General features: G+C 33.2%; 3 protein-coding genes across 3 annotated transcripts; all 3 read left to right on the forward strand.

Moving 5' to 3' along the window:
• The first annotated feature begins 9,685 nt into the window (after window positions 1-9,685).
• On the forward strand, window positions 9,686-12,490 carry LOC124836312 (remorin-like). The gene is made up of 5 exons (XM_088110947.1): window positions 9,686-9,779; window positions 11,745-11,789; window positions 11,894-11,954; window positions 12,060-12,141; window positions 12,209-12,490. Exons 1-5 carry the CDS (start codon window positions 9,689-9,691, stop codon window positions 12,407-12,409), a joined length of 480 nt encoding a protein of 159 aa, XP_087967073.1. The 5' UTR covers window positions 9,686-9,688; the 3' UTR covers window positions 12,410-12,490.
• Window positions 12,491-13,310: 820 nt separating this feature from the next.
• Window positions 13,311-14,944, forward strand: LOC124836302 (LIM domain-containing protein WLIM2a-like). The gene is made up of 5 exons (XM_047311438.2): window positions 13,311-13,544; window positions 13,694-13,793; window positions 13,902-13,924; window positions 14,045-14,134; window positions 14,232-14,944. The coding sequence occupies exons 1-5, from the start codon at window positions 13,410-13,412 to the stop codon at window positions 14,598-14,600; spliced, it is 717 nt and encodes a 238-aa protein (XP_047167394.1). The 5' UTR covers window positions 13,311-13,409; the 3' UTR covers window positions 14,601-14,944.
• A 970-nt stretch (window positions 14,945-15,914) lies between these two features.
• On the forward strand, window positions 15,915-21,662 carry LOC124836300 (Nucleic acid-binding, OB-fold-like protein). Its single transcript, XM_047311437.2, has 14 exons — window positions 15,915-16,299; window positions 16,411-17,031; window positions 17,119-17,249; window positions 17,329-17,446; window positions 17,525-17,623; window positions 17,728-18,027; window positions 18,147-18,254; window positions 18,360-18,431; window positions 18,656-18,742; window positions 19,610-19,681; window positions 19,828-19,917; window positions 20,361-20,468; window positions 20,962-21,030; window positions 21,217-21,662. The coding sequence occupies exons 1-14, from the start codon at window positions 16,066-16,068 to the stop codon at window positions 21,289-21,291; spliced, it is 2,184 nt and encodes a 727-aa protein (XP_047167393.1). The 5' UTR covers window positions 15,915-16,065; the 3' UTR covers window positions 21,292-21,662.
• Window positions 21,663-22,460: the final 798 nt, after the last annotated feature.

Consider the following 22,460-nt stretch of genomic DNA (forward strand, 5'->3'; position numbering starts at 1 on the left):
TAGCTTTTGCTACAATCAAATGCTTATGAAAAGATCCAGTTCGCAAAATTAAGCACTGTGTCTCCACTTGCACACACAAAATGAACTTAAGATGGTGGTTTCAAAATGTGAAATTGCACAAAGGTTGATATAATTCGAATTAAACTATCTCAGCATATTTAAAACATCAAAACAAACTGGTTTTGTACTGAGATTGGATGCAAAGCACAGTAATTCGAAAATACAAGGTTTAATGTCTCAATAGGTCCCTATTTTTGTTCAGAATTTGAAATAGGTCCCTTTATTTTTTGGCGTCTCAATTGGGTCCTTATTTTTGTTAATTTGATGCAAATAAATCTTTTCCGTCAATTTCATCAAACGACGTTAATGAATGTGTGACGTGGCCTGAGGACAGTATTGACACGTGTAAGGCCACGTCACACATTCATTAACGCCGTTTGATGAAATTGACGGAAAGGATTTATTTGCATCAAATTAACAAAAATAAGGACCCAATTGAGACGCCAAAAAATAAAGGGACCTATTTCAAATTCTGAACAAAAATAGGGACCTATTGAGACATTAAACCAAAATACAACTTGCAATATCCAATTATGCAATCAAACAGCTCAACCTCACCACCAATTTTAAGTTTTAATGATTCAATTGACAAATTAACGATGAGAATGGCTTTGAAACAGCAATTGAAACTTCATAAAGACTCTAAGAATGTACTACCAGAAGTCCAGCAATGATTCTAACGCTCAACCACATTAAAACAATTCAAATGACTCAACTAAGGTCGGGCAGATCGGTCAACTGCAAGTTTGATCACTGCTGGAGTTTTCAGTGCCACCAAGCTATTTGCTTCAGCAATTCATGGCTTAAGTGGTGTGCTCCTGTTACTAACTCACTCACGCAGTTTATCGCAGAATTAATGTATATTGATCTTGATAAGAAACTCAAAACAATTTATACTTCACGAGCACTTTAAATCTGAGATTAAGGTCAATATCATGCACCCGAGCTCACAATGAATGTGTCATAGCTTATATGGTGTGCATCAACTGAGCAATTTATCCAAAACTTCAAAAACCTCAGAGACATCAAAAACAGCTTTGAACACAGAATTTATGACATTTGAAGCAATTAAACATGACTGTAAACATGACAGGACATGATTCATCAATCACTACCAAAAAACTGAATTTTATTAGGGGTTATTTTAGTCAATACCGGAGGTTTTAACTCCCAAAAAATTCACTTCCCGCGGTTGAGAAAACCGATGGAAAATCCAGCATCGATAGTGATTGTCTGCGGTTTTCCGTCCCTAATCTAATCAAATCCTAAAAATAAATATAAAAACGTGTTTTTTCTTCCTGGAAAACTAGCACGCATCCATTTTCCTCAAATCAAACCCTCAACACACGAATAAACATTCAATTAACAACTCCAAAAAATTGAATCCAGTGAAAAATACAAGCAATTCCATGGGAAGAGATTCGAGCTGGATACAAAAAGGGAATCAAGGTGAGGGCTTTTGGGGCTCCACGAAACTTTTCGTGACTAACCAAATTGACAGGGAAGCATCGTAGGACTCTTATCGACATTCTCTTCATGGCCCTTTGCTCTCTTCCTGGCATGCAACACCGCCACCCTTTTCTTCCAAGTGCAGCAACATTTTCCCACAGCAAAAGCCAAACCTGAAGGCTTGGAGCAGCGAAGCTGAGCAGAGTCTTGGGCGACACTTTACCCATTCTCTCGTTCCGCACATTCAACCCAGCCGGAAAAAAGAAAAATTGAAAAAAAAATCAAGAAGAAGAAAAGAGAAAGAGAAAGGTTAGTAAATGATGATGGTGGTGAGATGAAAGGTTAAAATAGAAATAGAAACAGAGAGAATGAAAGTCATTCCCTTCCGGCCAAAGTCAGCCGCCGTCACCCATTCCCATCTGGCAAAAGTTGTTGGTCGCAACGCAGGTCCTCTTTTCCTTCCTCGCCGCTTCCGCCGCCAGTAAACAGTGGTCTTCTCTTCGTCTGTGGGCGCAATCTGAAGGCACGGGCTACCATCCCCATTTCGACGAACCAAACCACAGGGGCTCTGGCCCTTGCCGGAGTTGCCGCAAGGATCTTGCATAACGACGGCAAGAAGAAGCGAGAAGATAGAGGGAAAGAAATAAATGGTGCGGCTAGGGATTTTTTGCTTTGTTCGGAGATTTGGCGGTAAGTTAAAAACACAAAATTTTAAAATATGAATTAAAGATTACGGGATGCAATATTTATTATTTAAATAAATAATTATTAAATGTTAGTTGTGGTTTAAAAATAAAATAAAAATAATACATAACTGCAGATTTTCATCTGCCTAGGGTTTTCAAATTCGGAAGAAAACCGCTTCTATAATATATTATTCCTGTACTGAATTAAAATGACTCTAGACAAGAAATAGACCGAATAAAATGAGCAAAAATAAAGCACAGCTCACAAACACAGAAAAACCTAATCATAAAATAAAATGGAATCAACCAAAAACAGATTAGTTATTATAATAGAATAAAATGAAATTAGTACAATTTTGTTCTAATTGTACTACTTCTATTTTGTTTTCAATTTTAATCTGGTTTAGTTTTTACCACTGGTTGCTATATTAAGTCCAAAATATGGATATCATTTTATTTTTATAATAGAAAATATATATTAATATGGATATCATTTTATTAAAAACATAAATTAAGTAATTACCATTTAGTAAAAATATGATGATACTAAATATTTATTAAACCATGGTATGTCCTTTTATTAAAAAAAATACAAGAAAAGTGGGTATTTATTTTAACACTGCAAAAAAGTTATTAAATAGTAACTAATTTTAAAAATAAAAAATAATTAGTTATTATCAGGTTAAGTAATATTATATAAATTAAAAATTATTGACATTTACATTATAAATAAAAAATTATAATTGTTTTATGAATTAAAATTTAAGTTAGTGACTACAGTTTTAGTTACTAATCAATAATAATAAATATCAATAAATTAATGTTTAAATTAGGTTTTAATTTAAAATTAGATACTATTTTAAAATTAATAATAATAATTAGTTAAAACTTTGATAGTTAAATTAAAAATCAATTTACATTGTCATTCAGAAATTAATTATATATTTTTTATTTATAATAAAGATATTAAAAAAACTCAGTTTTTATTTTATAAAATGATATTTGTAATATCCCATAAATACAGTAATAAACCATATAATAGAATAATCACATTAATTAACATATCGGTTCAGTCTTACACTAAAGTCGAGCGTAAGCTCATGGCCGAACGGCCTTACAAAACGAAATACAAATATTAGAGGTGTACAATATAAGCATAACTGACCGAACGGTTTACAAAGCAAAATACCGAACGGTTAAAACAAGAAAAAGGGAAAGTGGTCGTTCGAAGACAACACACTATACTAGCTAAACTATACTGCGAACCGAACGTATTACTGCTCGGCCTTTACTTCCACATCAACGAGATTTTCTTCCTCCAAAACTCCTTCTTCTAGCGCCTCTTCCAGTAGCGCACCACCATCTGCTCACATCCACACGGATGATCATTGCAAGGACAAGACGAACGTACAGATACAGGACAACACAGGGTAAGCTTATTTAATTTAATTCAAGTAATAACATGCATTTCACACATTCAAATATATCAAGTACATTTCAATATAAGATTCAAACAACCTTGATACTAGACTGACTGTCCGGACTGTATGAATTCTGTGTAGCTACGACGTTCGTGCACCCGGGTGATGTAGTAACTGGAATTTCTCATCAGCTGCCACCCGAGGTTAGTCCGTTCCATCCAAAGTACCTCTAAGGACTAGGACCTCCTGCCGTTCCCACACATGACATACTTCCCTCTACTTGAGGACGAGCACTCACGGAACATCAGGATGAATCGCCAGCTAAGCTTTGTCCACATTCATACTTTACAAATTCCAACTTTCATCCAAGAGTCGTTCCTCCCTGGAACGCTCGTTCAAAAACCACAACCGTTTATTCATCTCATATACTGTTCACCCTTTATAATTTTCACTTTATTTTCATTTTCATCTTCAATTCCAAGGACATAAAATGCCGAACGTTCAACCCTCTTCATAACGAGGACGAACGCGAAGAACGAGTCCGAGAAATCTCTCGTCCCAAAATAGAATAAAACCGACTACAACGACATACCATATATGACGAACATCATTGGCCACTTGAATCAGTTAAATGAACTGACTCTCGAAAGATCAGATCCATACTCAAAGAAGAATTGAAGTACAGAGGTTCTAGACCGGATCCAATGGATATAGACACCTCAAGACGATTAAAGAACCATACTTAGAATAATTCGATTACAGAAACCTAATGTCAGTCAATGACCGAACACGGTAAAAGGAATTTTACTGAGTTTGGACGAACGCTGTTTCAACAAGTTTGATAATTAAAGACGAGTACGAGCGTTCGGTATAAGACCGAGCGCCACTCATCATGAACGCGTTGGGTCGAGACCCATCACTGATTTAAACTCATAATAGAAATATTCATAGTAATAAATATGATACGAGATGGTGAAGATAGGGTTTAAAATGACTAAGTATCCAGATATATGTTTACAAGATTCTCAAATCCTCACATAACACTCGGGGCATCCACGCTTGGCCGAACGCTCAAACGTAGCACTATTACAAGAGGGCGTTTGTCCTCAACTAGAATTTTTCCCAAATGAAAGAATTCAATTTCAAAGAAGTTTACTATTAACACCGAACGGTCAAGGACCGTTCAATGACGAATGTACATTATCATAGAGAAATTTATATTCAGAATTCATTTACATTTAACGCATTTCTCAGTGTATAGTTTCATATTTTCATATACTCATATCATAGTACATTTTCATATTTTTCATACATCACTCATAATCATTATCATATACCAAAAATCAAATATCACAAAGTCATGCTTCATACAATTCACAGAACGTCCATACAGCACAATACAACATAGGAAATTAAATTGAATAAGCTTCCCTTACCTGGATCTGTGAGTGAACGTCCTAAGAGTAAGATTTTGGTTCGTCCGACTACAGCTTTCTACCCTCAACGATCACTTAACTCTTCCAACTAAATCTAACCATGTAAAAATCAAGAATAATTTAGACTATACCCCTGCATGCAACCAGAACTTGGCTTTGCATGCAACCAAAAGAACGAACGACTGAGATAAACTTACCAGTTCAAACTTGAAACTTGTTCAGTTCAAGATGAAGCTTGGGTCGCCGGGAATGCTTCCACGGTGCCTGAACGGTGATCGGAGTAGAGAGAGGTAAGTTACAGTAGAGAGAAGGAGGGGTTTTCTAGAGAGAAGAAGGAGGAAAATGAAAGATCAGATTTTGGAAGGAGGGTGCGTGCAGAGGAGAGTGGGCAGGGTTTTTCAGAAAATCATTTTTGTCTGCCCTACGTCCAAACGGACGTGCGCTCTCCTTTAGACACCTATCCTCCACTACTGATTTTCGAATCTTCCATTCTTGACACCTGGCATCAGTTTACAGAGTTTTGGGTGCGTTTTAAATGATTCTGACAGGGGTTTTGGGTGCATTTTTAATAAGATAAGACAGGTGGGTTTTCCGAGGTCTGACAATATTTAATATAATAATTAATTATTTCTTTTTATAAAATTTATTGCAATACATAAATTTTGAAGACACGTGCCGTTAGTAAAAATGAAGAACTGGTGTGGAGTTTCTTATTGAAATTAAATTTTAAAATGAAGTCTTATTTAATTATGGTCTCAGATGGAAAAAGAAGAAGAGAGTTTCTATAAGAAGTTGGTAAAGCCATGGTGGACGAATGGTGGCTTGCGGTGGCCTACGATGGTTCCCGTTGGCTTGTGAGCAAGCAAATAATGGCTCACAGAGTTCTAAATCCCGTAAATGTTCAAGTTTCTTTTAAAATGAATGTGAGAGAGTCCAAAATGAATGTGATTTTTAGGGTTTTTATTTTTTTTAGGGACAGAAAGAGAACAAATTTGAAATTTTATTTTTACTTATATTTTTTAATAATTAATTTTAAAAATTCGTATACAATATGTGTATGTAATTTTTTAAATTACATATAATATCCTTAGAAAAATTTCCATTTTAACGCACAAAAGTTACATATTTATATTCATATAATCTCTGAAGAATGTTAACAGAGGAAATATTTATAGAATATTTTTAGTTAAAAAAAATATTTATAGAATTTTTTTATTTAAAAAAATATTTATGAATGTTTCTAATTAAAAATAAATAAATATATGATCTTCTAGATTATTTTTTAATTCATATTTTTCTTATTTTTCTTTATTAAAATATTAGATTGTTACACATAAAAATAAAGAGAATATAATTGTTATGAATATATGAAAATCATTTTCTTTTTCTTCGAGTGATATTATTAAACATAAAGGATATGAGGTGGGAAGACTGATGTGGAAATGCATCTAGAAGGAGATTTGACCAACCATAAAAGGAAAAGGGTTAGGAGAAGTTAAGTAGAAGAATGTTTCTCAAACTCGTTTTGACGATATAACACAAGTTCACGAAAAATGTTCATTGTCGATTGGTTGAGTGTTGGAAGTTCAGTAAAAACGTTCCTCAAACATGCTTCTGCGATGCAACAAGAGCTCACTAAGAATATATTTCTTATTGATCGGTTTAGAGGTTGTTGGAAGTTCACTAAGAACGTTCCCCATGCAACCTCCATCGGACGGGCTTGACTTGATCACTTGCACACGAGAGAATAGTTGGAAATCCTGATTTTATTGATTTGCAAAAGGAGATCATGTTTGAGATTTCAACTAAAATAAAATTTAAGGTAGGAGGCGTTCCATGTATTAGGGAAGATTGTATCGTCCAAGTGTGTCAACGGTAAGCCCCATTCTTCAGATCTTCAACAATTTTGAATGGTCCTTCCCAATTTGTTGTCGGTTTTCCATGGGCGGGCTTCTTACGAGCTTCACTTGTTTTTATCCATACTAAGTCCCCTTCATGAAAGTTCCTCGACTTTACTTTAACGTTATACCTTCTTGCAATCACTCGTTTGTACGCCTTTATCCGCACAATATGCTTCTATTCTTTCTTGTAGGGTGTCCAACTCTACTATCAATTCAGGCTCGTTAACCTCCATGTCTTCTAGCTACCGCCTAAGAAAAGGTTCGCCCACTTTAACCGAGAGCATGACGTTAGTATCATACGTGAGGTTGAATGGTGTTTCACCCATGGTACCATGCGACGAAAAACGATAACCCCACAAGACCTCTGGTAGCTCATCTACCCAAACTCCCTTAGTGTCCCCTAGACGACGTTTGAGCTCGACTACAATGGCCTTGTTGACAGCTTCGGCTTGATCGTTCGTTTGGAGGTGCTCCACCAAACTCGTCACATGCTTGATGTCCAAGTTTTTGTAAAACTCGACTAATTTCTTATTGATGAATTGTCGTTCACTATCAGTAATGACCATGGGGAGGCCGAAGCGACAGATAAGTTTCCACGTGAACTTCTGCACTTATTGTGTCGTTATTGTTGCTAGAGGTTTTGCCTTCACCCACTTGGTAAAATAATTTATCACCACAAAGAGGAACTTCTTCTAAGTGTGACCTATTGAGAAAGGACCTACAATGTCCATTCCCCACTAGGCGAATGGTCAGGGCCTGTGGGCCTCCATGATAATAGTGGTAAAAGGTAATAAACTGGTTGTCTGCACCGTTTGCATTTTAAGAGCTCCCTTGCTTGCTCCTGTATTGGCTTCTTGGACCATCTTGGTTTATCCCTCTGTCGACTTGTTTGCATTTGACAGACCAGTCTCGTCCAGTACAAAGTGTTGAGTAGCTTGCTCTTGACGCACAACTGTGTTCTCCACCCTCAACGTTATTAATTATATGCCTCGTGTTTCGCTTGCATCTCTAGCATTTGCCGTTGCATCTCCCTTATTAGCTCCATAGGGTCTTGTTGGTCACCATGTTCCTAATGGTCACTATTGGGTTTTCTTCATCCTCAAGCCCCACGGTAGGTGTCAAAATGTTTCGATTTATAGGATCCAGGTTATAAATCTCCCAAGTTCCGTTAGTCTGACCACTTGTCCTAATCACCGTTTTGCCTTCACTTTGTTTGGTTGCACTGGGAGTTTACATGTAGAAGGCACTGTGATATTAGTCAGAAGAGATTCCACAATCTTAGCAATAAATGCTCATTAAATGGATCCAACTTACCTCGATACCTCAAACTTGTATTTATAGCTTTCGGAATAAGTTTCATATTAGCGTCGGTCTAATTACAACCCAACTGATAATGATTGTGCTTTGACTTAAATTAATCATCATTAATCCTAATTGTTTTTTAAGACTAACCACTCAATTCATATTGTTCAACCGACTGATTTACTATATATTCCTAATTGGTGGATTTGTCTAGTTCTAATCTTAGGAGACAATTATACAATATATAATCCATCTGAAAAAGAGTCCTAAAAAATTTCTTCTTGAAGTTTTCTTTTTGTACATTTTGTGATTAGTAATATAATTGGAAAAAATATAAGTTTGCTTGGTTATTTCTTTTTGTTTGTGTTAATCTTATTCGAGGTAATATTGTTTTCATTTTCTCAATTCAATTTTAGTTAATAGAATTTTTTAAGATAGTGTTTATAAGTATAGTTTAGTAATAGAGTTTCTTAGGGGAGTAATAAACTCTTAAACCCTGTTCAAAATTTAATTTATTGAATTCTTTACTTTTATTGTTTGGTCGTACTGGAGGTTTATCTATAGAAGGTACTCTGATGTAAATCGGTAAAGATTCGACAGTCTTAGCAATAAATGCATATTAATATTCAATTTACCTCGATATCTCAAACTTGTGTTTATAGTTTTAAGAATGAGTTTTGAATTATCATCTGTCTAATTACGACTCAAGTGGCAATGATTGTGCTTAAATTTAAGTTAATTATCATCAATCTTAATTATTTTTTATAATTGATCGCTCGATTCATGTTATTCAATCAACCGATTTACTGAATATTTCTTAAGAGTGAGATCGTGACATGATGGTCATACAATACATAATCCATCCAAAGTACATTTTATGCTATAAAACATATAAATAGAATATATCTACATATTCAAATCCTCACATCTGTCTCTTCCAGAAGAGCCAAGGTTAACACCATCATCATTCATTCGAAAGTAAACACAGATAATTATAACAGTAACTTTTCACACCATATAATATATACAAGGGTTATTAATCCCGATTTGATTCTAGACTTGGGGGAGGAGATACCTTGCAGAAGCAGTTAAGTTTATTAACTATTATTTTCGTTTATTCCAGCTAACTTCACCATAACTTTTCATTAATCTCATATGCTATACAGTTCATTACAATAAGCTTTGGAAAATCTTCCACGAAAGCATTTCAGGTTCTGACCAAAATATGTGATTGGAACATAACACCAACGATGTTATAACAAGTAAAAATACGTGAGTGGACCCTACTTTTAAACTTCCCCATGTCTCTTGCATGCACCAACGAGGCCATCATCGTTGAACACCATAACAAAGAGTGTTGCTATATATTATAGTTTCGTAGGGTATATGTAGTGCATGCCATAACCTCTGCTATTATACTGAGTCTGAGGGTTATGGAAGAAACTGGGAAGCAACGTGGAAAAGAAGTGAACGAAGGCACTTCAAACACTTATAAAGAACGTCCCATTTCTCCACTTGATCTAGGTATGTCACTCTACAAAAAAAAACTCATACATAATCTGTAAGTATTCACCAAGAACATATAGCTTTTTATGTGCCTCACAAATTCTAATCTTCTCTGTTCTGTTGTAGTGAGTCAAAGTTTTATGATTGTAGAAACATAATTTCTTTGAAATTGAACATCTTTTATGTATTACTGTTTAAGAAAGATATTTTCGTATGTTATAGAACATTCACGTGAAACCTTTATGTAAATTGGATTATGTAAGCTCAACTTAGCTACTTTTAAAGTGATATTTCTTTTGATGAATTTCACATCTGGATAATCCTCGATATTTTTGGTTTAATTATATTTTGAATCCTTACTCTGTTTTGATATGATGCATTTATAGTTATGTTGACCCTTTAATGTTAAGAGATTTTCATATTTGTTTGAGAATAAAAAATTTCACCAAAAACAATTGAGAACCAACCATGAAAATCATGTTAGAGTGTGGTAGATATATAATAATGAATGTTTTAAGAATGAATATGTTCAAATTATCACATGTTTATATAGGTTTAAAACGTCTAATAATGCTTAATTGTTTAAATATTATATTCTATAGGGATATTTTTTGTTTTTTATATTTAGTCGTTTCGAATTAATAATATAGCTCTTTATTTTATTTATTTATGATTAATAAAGACTGAAATATTTAAAGAAATAATGATTTTCATATTATTATGGTTATTAATTTATTAAAAACAATGAATTTTCTTAATATAAATGAGGAGGCTAGTAGTTAGTTTCTATAAGAAAATAATAAAGATTGTAAAAAATATGCTTAAAGAAAATTAAAATAATATCTCATTTTGATATTTTTCTGAAACTCTTTGAATCCCTCGTTAATAAGAACTTCTACAATACAACGGTGAATTGGTCTTTTAATATTTAAAGGCAAATCCAGTATTTTTATTTAATATAACATAAAATGCATCGTAATGTTAATTAATTCAAGAGTGAAAATTTTCTATTTACTCAGACAATCTCACTCAATTTTTTTCCTTTAATTTTTTTTCCCTCACGAAACTTTGATTTTTTTTGTCTATGTTTCTACTTTCTAGGTTTGTTCGACATATGGAATCGATTTCGTAGTTTCTTAGTGATTTTGTCCAAAAGGGTCAAAAAGAAAGGTGAGTTATTTTTAGGTTTTAAGATCGAATTTGGTTAAATCAAGGGAAAGAGAGAAGAAGGAAACCAAACGCCAATTAAACCTTTTACTACTTTATAAATAAATAAAATAGCAAATGTATTTTATTTTCTGAAATTTAAATGTGGTTTTAACATATAGCTTGAATTAAAAAAATGTTTTGAAAATATAAAATATATTTAACAGTTATCACATAAAGAAAATAGGATGATCAATAGAGAAATGTTTTGGGCGGATTTTTTTTTCTCCTAAAAAATTTTAAACAAGAAGTTTCTTTTCCATGAAATCTCTCTCTCTCTCTCTTATTTTCTATTATCTTCCAATCTAAATATTATGTAAAAACTCAACTCAGTTGATAATTGTTAGTTACACTGAATAGATAAATTAAATTATTATCGACCCAAGCAATTATTATTCTTTTAGGTATTTTAATTTATAATGTTTAGATATAACTATTTATAGTATGAAATACTAATACCAAAATACATTTAAAATATTTTCATTAGGATTTGGATAATAATTGGTTAAGGTTAACCTTCCTCCATATTTATTGCTATTACTTATTGATGAAAATTTTAATCATTATATGTATATCTAAAATAATAGTAAGTATATATATTCTTTTAATTGATGAATAAAATGACTTAATCTTTAATGTTAGTTGCTTTTCAAATAATCTAGTTTTAAAATTTTGTTATCTAGATGCAGAAATACACGAATAATACATAAATGATTTTCCACACGTTTCGATCAATTGTACTTTATTTACTCAACCTTCATGTAATTGTGTTTGCAGTTCCCCCTATTACTAGATCGGATACAAAGGATTCAATTGACAGAGGTTCTTTTCTAATTTTTTTTTGTATTTATCGAACAACAAAAAAACATTTCAGATGAGTAACCTATGTTTTTCCACAGATGCTGTGCTTGCAAGGGTTGAATCAGAGAAAAGAGTAGCTTTAATCAAAGCCTGGGAAGAAAGTGAAAAAACAAAAGCAGAAAACAGGTGAACAAAAAACATGACTTATGTTTTAATAAATTGGTTAAATGATATGTTGAAGAGAGTGTATTGCAGAAAGTAAAATTGACTGATGTGGAAAATGTGAAACAGAGCATATAAAAGGCACAATGCTGTTGTGTTGTGGGAGAATAGTAAGAAAGCATCAGCGGAGGCACATCTGAAGAGAATTGAGGTACTGGTTTTTTGTGTTATACGATGAATGAGGTTAATGTTGTATTGAAAACCTTTGCATTGGACAGGAAAAATTGGACAGAAACAAGGCGAAGTGTGTGGAGAAGATGCAAAATAAAGTTGCAGAAATTCACCGAACAGCAGAGGAGAAAAGGGCAATGATAGAAGCGTACAAGGGAGAAGAATTTCTGGAAATAGAGGAGAAAGCTGCAAAGTTTCGAACTCGTGGATATTCTCCCAGGAAATTTCTTCCATGCTTTGGCAGTTAAAGTTCAACATCTTCTCCTTTTCTTGTTAAAGGTTCAAAATTCGCTCTTTGTTTGTTCTTCCTTTGTAATAAGAGCAGCAATTCGCTTGTTACACAAACAAGGGATCATGTTATCTGGTAAGGACGAGAGATCGAGTCATTCAAAAATATATAAAAACAATTTGAGCCATTATTTTAAAATAAAATTCATTTCAAAATTTTGTAAAAATATTGATTCCAAAAGGGATTCATCCTGTTAATGCTATAAGGATTTGAGGTCAACACAATGATCTCGTATATGAGATGAAAATAAGATTAAAAATATAAATTTGAATATATTTAATAGTTTTGCCTGCGATGAAAATGAAAATAAGATTATAAATATAAATCTGAGTATATATATAAATTAATATTTGCATGCTATTTTAATTAAAAATTAGAATAAATTTTTTTTAAAATATTGACACGAATAAAACTGTTGTTTTGACAAAAATCTTACACGTTTAAAATTAAAAAAGAAAATTATGTAAAGGGAACTACCGAAACAAAATTTTCAAACGTACAATATATACAACAGTATATTAATAAAGTAAAAGAAAATGATATTTTGACCCGCTGAACCTCTTACTCATTTTTGACAAGGTGGCAGCCACGTGGAAATTAATTTTGGTTTTTGAAAAAACTGTCGGTCTGACACGTTGGCAGCATATATATATATAGAGTTTACTGTAATAGAGGTGTGATGTTCTCCAGAAATGGGTGGAGTTCTATAATTAGAAAACAAAATTTGTGTAGAAGCGTATTACAAAACGAAATGATGTTTGATATCCACACATTGGATGTTTGTTACGCTAATTTCGCAGGGGACATCAACAATAAAAGGTGTTGTGTTCCTTTGGTGTTCAAGCTGAGCCCTCACCACTTCCATCTTTCGTGCTAGCTAGCTTATTTCCACCATTTCTTTCCCAGGTAATAATCTGACTAGCTAGTGCGACGAATAAATAAAAGACAAAAATAAAATAATGGCTTTCAGCGGTACCCAACAGAAGTGCAAGGCTTGCGATAAAATTGTTCACTTCGTCGAAAGCTTATCTGCCGATGGGATCTCCTATCACAAAAACTGCTTTAGATGCAGCCATTGCAATGGCCTTCTCGCGGTACATTCACTTGTTTCTTTTTGCATTTTTTTATAATCACAAAACCACTTTTTCATAATAGATTATTCTACGAATTGAACAAATGTAGCATGTTGTCTGAAACCACAAGCTTTTGTTGTTTTAATACGTTGTGGTGTTTTTCGTTGCAGATAAGCAACTACTGCTCTGGCGATGGAATTTTATACTGCAAGGTGCATTATGAGCAGCTTTTCAAGGAAACTGGCTCCTACCCCAAGAAAGTCCAGTCCTGTAAAATCCTTATTTTTAACTCTGCTACCCAAATTTGTCATTAAAGGTTTTTTCTTTCTGTGATAATTCTGGGACTAATCATAATCTTGTTTCATTATTTTCAATCAGCTCCAAAGCCACCAACCGAGCTCGTATGTATTATTCTATGAAGCAATATCCTTTCTGTATATATGTTTTGAAGTCGGTCATTTTATTACGGCTGCAAACAATGTCGATTTACATGGTTTTCATCGTTGTTTTATCTACCACAGAATAGGACACCAAGCAAAATTTCTGCCTTCTTCTCTGGGACTCAAGAAAAATGCTCAAAATGCAAGAAAACAGTCTATCCGTTGGAAAAGGTTTGAAAGACAAATCAATGGTGCTTTGTGAGGATTATACATGCTTCTGAGTTCTGAGTTGTGACCCTTAATTTGTTTGGTACTTTTTGTGAAACAGTTGACAGTGGAAGGTGAGTTTTACCACAAATCATGCTTCAGGTGCGCCCACGGAGGGTGTTTCCTGACTCCTTCAACCTATGCCGCTCTTGATGGCTACCTATACTGCAAGCCACACTTCTCTCAGTTGTTCAAGGAGAAGGGCAGCTACAGTTATCTGTCCAAGCAAGCTTCATTGAAGAGAAGTGAAATGCTACAAGAGCAAGAGGCTGCGTCTGCGGAGAATAAGAAGACTGATGGTAATCGCTCAGAGTCGGAAGCAGAAACAGAGACAAAACCAGAGACAGAAACAGCAGAGGTAGAAGCAGAGACAGAGGCAGAGACAGAGAAAAACGAAGCCGACGAGGAACCAAACTCTGACAAAGAGTAGTAGATAAAGTGTCAGTTCAACTTGGGGGCTTCACTGCTAAGTGTTTCTTTTCATGATTTGATCTTTCTGGCTATAACACAACCCCAAAACCCGAATATTTTGGGCATTTTGTTGATGCAAGGGGTTGGCTTGTCTGATTTGGGAACATTCCCACATAAGGGCTATTACAAAAGTATAATCACAAATTTGCAAACAGTTAGTTTAGACTGTAAATCGTTAAGCCTTCTGTTTTTTGGGGCATGTAGATGCCTTTATATTCGTGCCGCAGTCATTTCCTTTAATTCTGTGTTAAGAAACAGACACCAGAATAGACCAATATATTTTTATCATCTCAGTTCATCATCAATTACCATACCAATCTCTTTTTCTATACTTCATATCACCCTTTACGCTTTTACCTATTTAACCAAACCAACTATCTTTCATCAAACATCCTATAAACAAACATTTCAACATTGATGTAAAAATAAGTTGCAATTTGAAGTTATCTAGTCTTAGACTATATAATATAATTTATATAATAACAAATATTTATTTCACAAGCTAGAATACAGGTTTATAATATTGAAGTAAAGTAACCTATTATATAAACACACATGATTTAAAGAACTTAATTTCATTCTCTAGTATATATTAAAATACATCATCCATAAAGTTTTATTTGCTCAATTAGACATTTTAAATAGTCTCTCTTCTCTCTTCTATTATTAAATAAATGACGGTGGGTAAAATGTTTCACTCTGCTTCTTTAAATGGTATATGTATTAAATTGGTTCATTTTATTTTATTTAAATCACTAATTCTTTTATTTTATTTTTAATTTAATTAAGTTTCAAATCTTGATAAACTTAATGTATTTAACTAAGTTTCAAATTTATTTCAAAATTCAAAATTTTCAATCAAATATTTCTTAAATTTTATTGAATGCATGTTGGCGTAATTATCATCATAACTTGTCATTTTTTTAGTAGTATTATTCACGTATTATGAAATTTTAAATTTTGTTATTAATATAAAATAATACTAATGTATGTAAAACAAGAAAAAAAACATTTTAATGCAAAAGATATTAATAAAATAATATAAATATCATATTTTTAATTTACAAGAATAATTAAATAAAATAATAAGATAAAAATTATAATCACATCATCTATTAAAAAAAATAATAATAAAAAAGTATAAAAATATCGGTTCCATCGACTCACTTTAAAATACCAAATTTAAGAATATTTAAAAGTTAATTGTGGGTAAATTCATTTATTTTTAAAAATATCGTAGTATTTTATTTATTGTGTGTGGGATAACTCTGTATTCATTACTCCTCCTTGGCCGTTTATCCAAACCCAGTTTCCAGTGTCTCCAACTGTGAGAAAACAAGAAGCGATTACTCATACCCTTTTCAATTCTGATGATAACAATAGTAACAGCAACCACTGTGAACTGAAAATCAGAGCAAAATCAAATGGGTTCTCTTCCTCTCACCGGTAGTAAACCCTTCTTCACCAATCTTCATTGGTCTTCGTCACGCACAAGAACACCAACAAGAACCATTTCTCTGAAGCAGAGAGTCAAGGTTTTCGCTTCACGGTCTCCAAATGAAGAAGAAAAACAATCCCCTAAACTTGACAGTTACGACCTCATGGAACTCAAGTTTGGTCGGTTAATGGGAGAAGACCCCAAGCTCACCCTTGCCAAGGTATCCTTCTTTTCAAATTTTATTTATTTTTGTATTATTATTGCGCGTAACAATGTTTATAGTTTAATCTTGTAATTGGTTCCGTGCACCATGTTATGCCTGTTGGTTTAGATAATGGGAAGAAAGGCGAATCCTGATGCTTCTTATCTTGATATTGAGAAAGCCTTTTATAAGAATGGTGGTAAAGTTGTGGAAGTAGAAGAAGTTCCATTTGAGGGCTCTAAGGGAGGGAAGTCATCAAGGAAACTGGATGACCTTGGTTTGGTGCGTCCTGTTCCTGTTAAGGGATTCCAGTTCAAATCGGATGATAACAAACCGGCATTGGAGATAAAGAAACCTGTCCGGACTGAAAATGTGGAGGGGAGTGATAGGAAGAGTAGTGTTCCCAATGTTATTCTGAGGAAGCCGACCGTGTTTAAAGATGATGACGACGCGGAAACGTTGACGTCAAGGTTGAGAATGAGGCCCAATCTGTCATTGAACATGCGGGATGAGCAAGTGAAGGAGAAGTTTAGCGACATGACGCTATTGAGGAAGCCTGAAGCACCGGTTGCCAAGAGTACTGATACGGTTGAAGAGCCTTCGTCTAACGTGGACCAAGGGAACGATGATGGTGAGTTAAATATGTTGAATGAAGAGCCGGGTTTTACATTGTTGGAGCGGCCTCACAAACCAAGCGTGGAAAAAGAAGAGGAGGAGTTTGGAGAATGGAATGCCATGGTACCAAATGATGTAGGTGTAACCTTTGTTGCTACTTGCAATATAAACTTTTTGTGATGTAAGCCTGGTTTTCTACTAATTTTTTGCTTGACTGATTAGGAATTGGAGCAGCATGAGCAGCTGGAGTTACATTGGGCGCCAAATGATTTAAATGAATCATTAGATGTAAAGTCAGTTGATTCTAGATTGGAGTTGCCTGTGGATGCTGCACTGCAGGCAAAGCCAAAAAGGTATATCAAAATAGTTTAACGGTTAAGTTTATGGTTGTGATTTCAGTTTTGGTTAATTACTTGAATGCATTTTATATAGATTAGATCAATATGTTGAACAAACCTCGAAATTTGTTGAAGAGGGCACTTTCCTTGATCTTGGAGGTCAAACAAGCAATGATAATTTAGGGAATTCTGTTGATATGTCAGATTTCCAGGTCAGATTTTATGGATTATACGAGTTATTTACTTATTTCCTGACTTTGTGTTAACCTTTGTGCTCTTCAATTTTGTAGGAAAGTGAGGATGCTGATTGGACTAAGGCAGAAGGTTTGATTAAGACCGGAGACAGAGGAGATGTGGAACTAGTAAGCTGCAACACCAAAGGTTTCATTGTAAGTACTTAGGAAGCAGTATGACGGACTTTAATTTCTAAATAAAAAAACAGTTTCTTAGTCTTAGATTGGTTTTTTAATAACTCAGTTAAACCATTTTACAGGTTTCTTTTGGTTCCTTGGTAGGATTTCTGCCATACCGTAATCTTAGTTCGAAATGGAAGTTCTTAGCTTTTGAGACTTGGTTAAAACAGAAGGGCTTGGATCCATCAATATACAAGCAAAACTCAGCCACTATTACAAGTTTTGATACTGATATTAAGATTTTTTCTCCGGATTCTCCTCCATCTCTGGAGATTGATGGTAAAGTTGAAGATAAAATTTCACCAGATATGAAATTGGAAGATCTGCTAAGGATTTATGACCAGGAGAAAAATAGGTTCTTATCATCGTTTATTGGACAGGTTTGGTGTTTAAACATACATGCACTGCCCAAATATGTTCCTCAAATTTTATGTTAAGAGACGGAAGTTGAATATTGCCTTATCTTATTTTTAAGATATCAATAGTTTGTGTTTTGCAGAAACTTAAGGCAAATGTGTTAGTGGCAGACAGAAAAATAAGAAAGCTCATATTCTCTCTAAGGCGGAAAGAGAGTGAAGAATTAGTTGAGAAGAAGAGAAATCTCATGGTAAATGCTTTAGTAAGAATAGCATTCTTAAATTAGCATGGAGCATGCTTGCTTATTCAATGAAATGAAGTGTTATTCTGATTTATTCTATGTTTCTTATGACAGGCTAGACTTCAAGTTGGGGATATAGTGAAATGCCGCATCCAGAAAATAGCTTACTTTGGAATTTTTGTTGAGGTATATACAACATTTAAAGTCGTTATGTTAGTATTTTGGAGTTCAGTTTCACTAGCATATTTAGCTTTACATCACTTATTCCAGTGGAATTGCCTTGTTTGGCCTGTTTATTGAGCCAAGCAGTAAGCACCTGGATACTCTTTTTAGCCCTTTCATAGAATCGGAGTTTATAATGGTGATGAAAAAATTCTAAAAATTGATGTGATTATTACTTATTACTGTAGGTTGAAGGAGTTTCTGCACTAATTCATCAGTCTGAATTATCCTGGGATGCCACTGTGAACCCTGCATCGTATTTTAGGATTGGTCAGGTATTTTCCTTCCTACTTGACAATTTGACAAATTAATAAAGTAGGGAATGGTTTTCAACAACTAAATAATAATTATGTGTGCCTCCACCAACATGTTTACTTTTTTTCTTCCGGACATTGCAGTCTATTTTCAATGCTTTCAATATAGATGCATGAATAAACTATTCAACGGTGCAAGTTGTTGGTGGATGTACAAAGATAATTTGATTGTATCTGTTTGCAGCGTTAATTAGCAGGTGGTATACAGGATTGGGTCTAGATATAATACAAACCCACCCCATCCCACCAATTGATCAAATATAATCCAACGCTATCGATAGATTAGATCTAATAATAAAAAAGGCAGAAATCCAACCTAATTCAAACCGAGATTTTTTGTTGAATTGAGGGATTGGTCTGTCCAAACTCAACCCGGCATGATCCTTGTTGGGTTTACACGTGACTGACAAGTAATGCCAAGGAGAAAGTGGGTGGTAGTGATGTTGAATATAATTTTAAAGATAAACTCATGGTTATAATCTTTATGTACACACACACTACTCAAAAGAGAACATTTTTTTACAATGACAAGTTGTAAATATAAGTATTTATACTTACAATGTAAACATGCAATGTTATTAGAAATAACATAGCTAGAAAAAAAAAAAACTAAATATAGATGGTGCTAACTTTTTCAACATTTTTCATCAACATCATCTCCCTTCTTTCTAACTTGTTTAATTAAGAGCAGAACTTTCCAAATTTGCTAGCAAACAAACTACATGAATGGTTTTATATCTAATAGATGAAGTTGATAAAAGTACCCTTGATATTTGAACTGTTTATAGTTTTACTTTGTATTTATTTTAACCTTACTTTTTGTTCCAGGTTCTGGAGGCAAAAGTTCACCAATTAAACTTTTCTCTTGAGCGCATACTTTTATCATTAAAGGAGGTCACGGTAATTTTCTTTGTCTATTTTGTTATTTACACAAGGTCTCCCTTGCATTAGGGGAAAATTATGGAGATTATTTTGACAAAGTCCTCTTAGATCAAACAGTATTTATACACTTTATTATTTATCAAATCATTGTCTTCTTATGACAGCCTGATCCATTAATCAATTCCTTAGAGGCTATAATTGGGGATCATGACCCCTTAGATGGGAGATTGGAAGCAGCTCAAACAGATGTAGAGGTAATCTTCATATGAAATAGTAGAAGTCATTTTAATTACCAAAGTATGCCCGTTATATTGATTGAATAGTTGCTGTGCTCTAGGACTTTATTTGTCAGTAGTTTAGCAGCTAACAACAGGCTTCAAATAATTCTATTTACAGGTGTTGATATTATAATATCTTAAATCTCCTTGTTGGTTTTTGAAGTTTACTTTATGTCGATTGCTTGTGCTCTGGTCCTCATGTGACAAAACTCAAGTCAAAACTTCCTTCACAACAATGTGACAAAATAATTAATATAGAAGATAAGAATGAACTATATTGTTTTTCTTGTAGTAGCAATCATTCAGACATTCTTAGAGATTATATCTGCTGGCTAATAATATGTTATGTTTGTTTTATTGTCCAGATGGATTATTGGCTTGACATGACTAATCATCAAATTATACTCATTTTTTGACAGTGGCCTGAAGTGGAATCCCTTGTTGAAGAATTGCAAAAGATTGAGGGAGTCCAGTCTGTTTCAAAAGGCCGTTTTTTCAGAAGCCCCGGTTTGGCTCCAACTTTTCAGGTATGGATACATATATTCGATCTTTGAATAATGTTCTTTATTATTTTCTTTAAAATGAGTTTTAGCTCAGTATTTGATCTGTCAGAACTCCACAGAAGTTACAATTTGCATTATGGATTTTGCATGTTGTTTGTGGAAGGCCAATAAAGGTTCAAATTAGCAATCAACAGACAGAATTTCCTTTTGGCTATATTATTAGGTTCTTTGTTGATAATGTAATAATGCCGTCTGGTATTCAGCTAGAAGGTCGTTCTGGAAAAAAAGAAATCCCATTTAGTATCCTTTTTCATTTTCCTTAGTCATGCGATTGCTTGTTATTGTTTTTGAGCAGCTGGTAGACATTCTTGTAAACAAGACAAATGCTTAGTTCTCCCAAACCTATTGTTTATCATTTTACCAGCTATATTTTTATTAATAGTTTGTTCTCGACGCTGTTTAATAATTTTTAGCTAACTCAAGTTGTTTATCTGTATGGAAACCAATACCGTACCAGGTTTATATGGCATCCATATTTGAGGATCAATACAAGTTACTAGCTCGATCGGGAAATAAAGTACAAGAGGTAATGAATGATATCGGTTTTGTTTTAATATCTCGTTAAAAAGGTTTTTGCTGTATATGTTTCTTCTGGTCTCTCTTTTTCTTTCTTTTCTTTATATTGTTCTAGATGCAGATGAATTACTTAAGACACTCATCTAGACATATTCACAGTATAGTCTAACCCTGATCAACGAATAATTTTGGGCAGGTGATAGTTCAAACATCTTTGGATAAAGAAAGGATGAAATCAGCTGTTCTGACATGTGCAAACAGAGTGGAATAATTGTGGATTAATTTGTGACAGCAAGCCTTTTTTGGTTGCTTGCATTTCTATGATTGTACGTTCTTCTGGGGTGTGCAGGCTGCAATTTAAGGAGCATTTGAAGATACTACTCTATACAAAAGCATTGGTGGAAGGATAGTAATTTTATTTCTTGTAAAAAAGTAGTGATAAAGGCATATTCCTACCTTTTTGGTGGTGAGGTTTGGGGGTGAGAAGAAGTGGTTGGTCAACGATAAAGGAAATATAAATCCTTTTTCTCTTGGCTCAGTGGTATCATTTCATGATTGCTTTTTGCTACCGCGACCACTTGAGAAATTGTTGATAATTGATTTAATTAAAAATTAAAATAAAATTAATGTTTTTGTATTTTATTTTTTAACTGGTAAATATGTAATAGTATTGGAACTTAAATTATTATATTTATAAATTAAATTTTTGTTATTAATTATAATAAAACAATTTAACATATAAGTAAAATAATTATTATCATTTATATAATTAAATTAATTAATTAATTAATTAAAAGTTTGTAAAATATTTACAGGATTAAATATATTTTTAATATTATTTATATATAAATAAATTAAAAATTAAGAAAAATGTGGGGCTTGTTTGTCACTTCGTCAACCTATCCTTTTGACCTGTTTTTTACGGATTAACGACTGATGGAACAAAATCGAGTTGGATTAGTTTGTTTTATCACTATTATAATTATTAAACATTATATTTTCATAAATTTTATAAATATGATAACCACTGTGTTATCATTAGATCATAAAATGATTTTAATATGTTTATGAGAAAATTATTTTCTTGTTCAAGATAAAAATAAAATAAAATGAGGTATTAATGCTTTTCTACATTGAAACCTAAAAATAATTTTGAAAACTCAACATTTGAATACCATATTTTTAAATATGCATTCTCAAAAAATGTTTTTTTAGAACTTTATTTTAACCTAATGAGACCAATAACTTACCGGATATTACTCATAGTCTTTATAAATTTTATAATTTAAAACAATTTCTATTAATATTTTTAATGATACAACTTGCTTTTAATCTTCATAGTTTTGAAACTGTTATAAATAGTTCCTAATTTTGGATGGCGTTAACTTTTGTTTAACGTGGCTAAGGGCCAGCCCACGTCTGATGCCAGGTATGAGTTTA

Source organism: Vigna umbellata, chromosome 1 (genome assembly GCF_029865625.1).
Source record: "Vigna umbellata cultivar VRB3 chromosome 1, Vumbellata_1.0, whole genome shotgun sequence".
Taxonomy (NCBI): Eukaryota; Viridiplantae; Streptophyta; class Magnoliopsida; order Fabales; family Fabaceae; genus Vigna; species Vigna umbellata.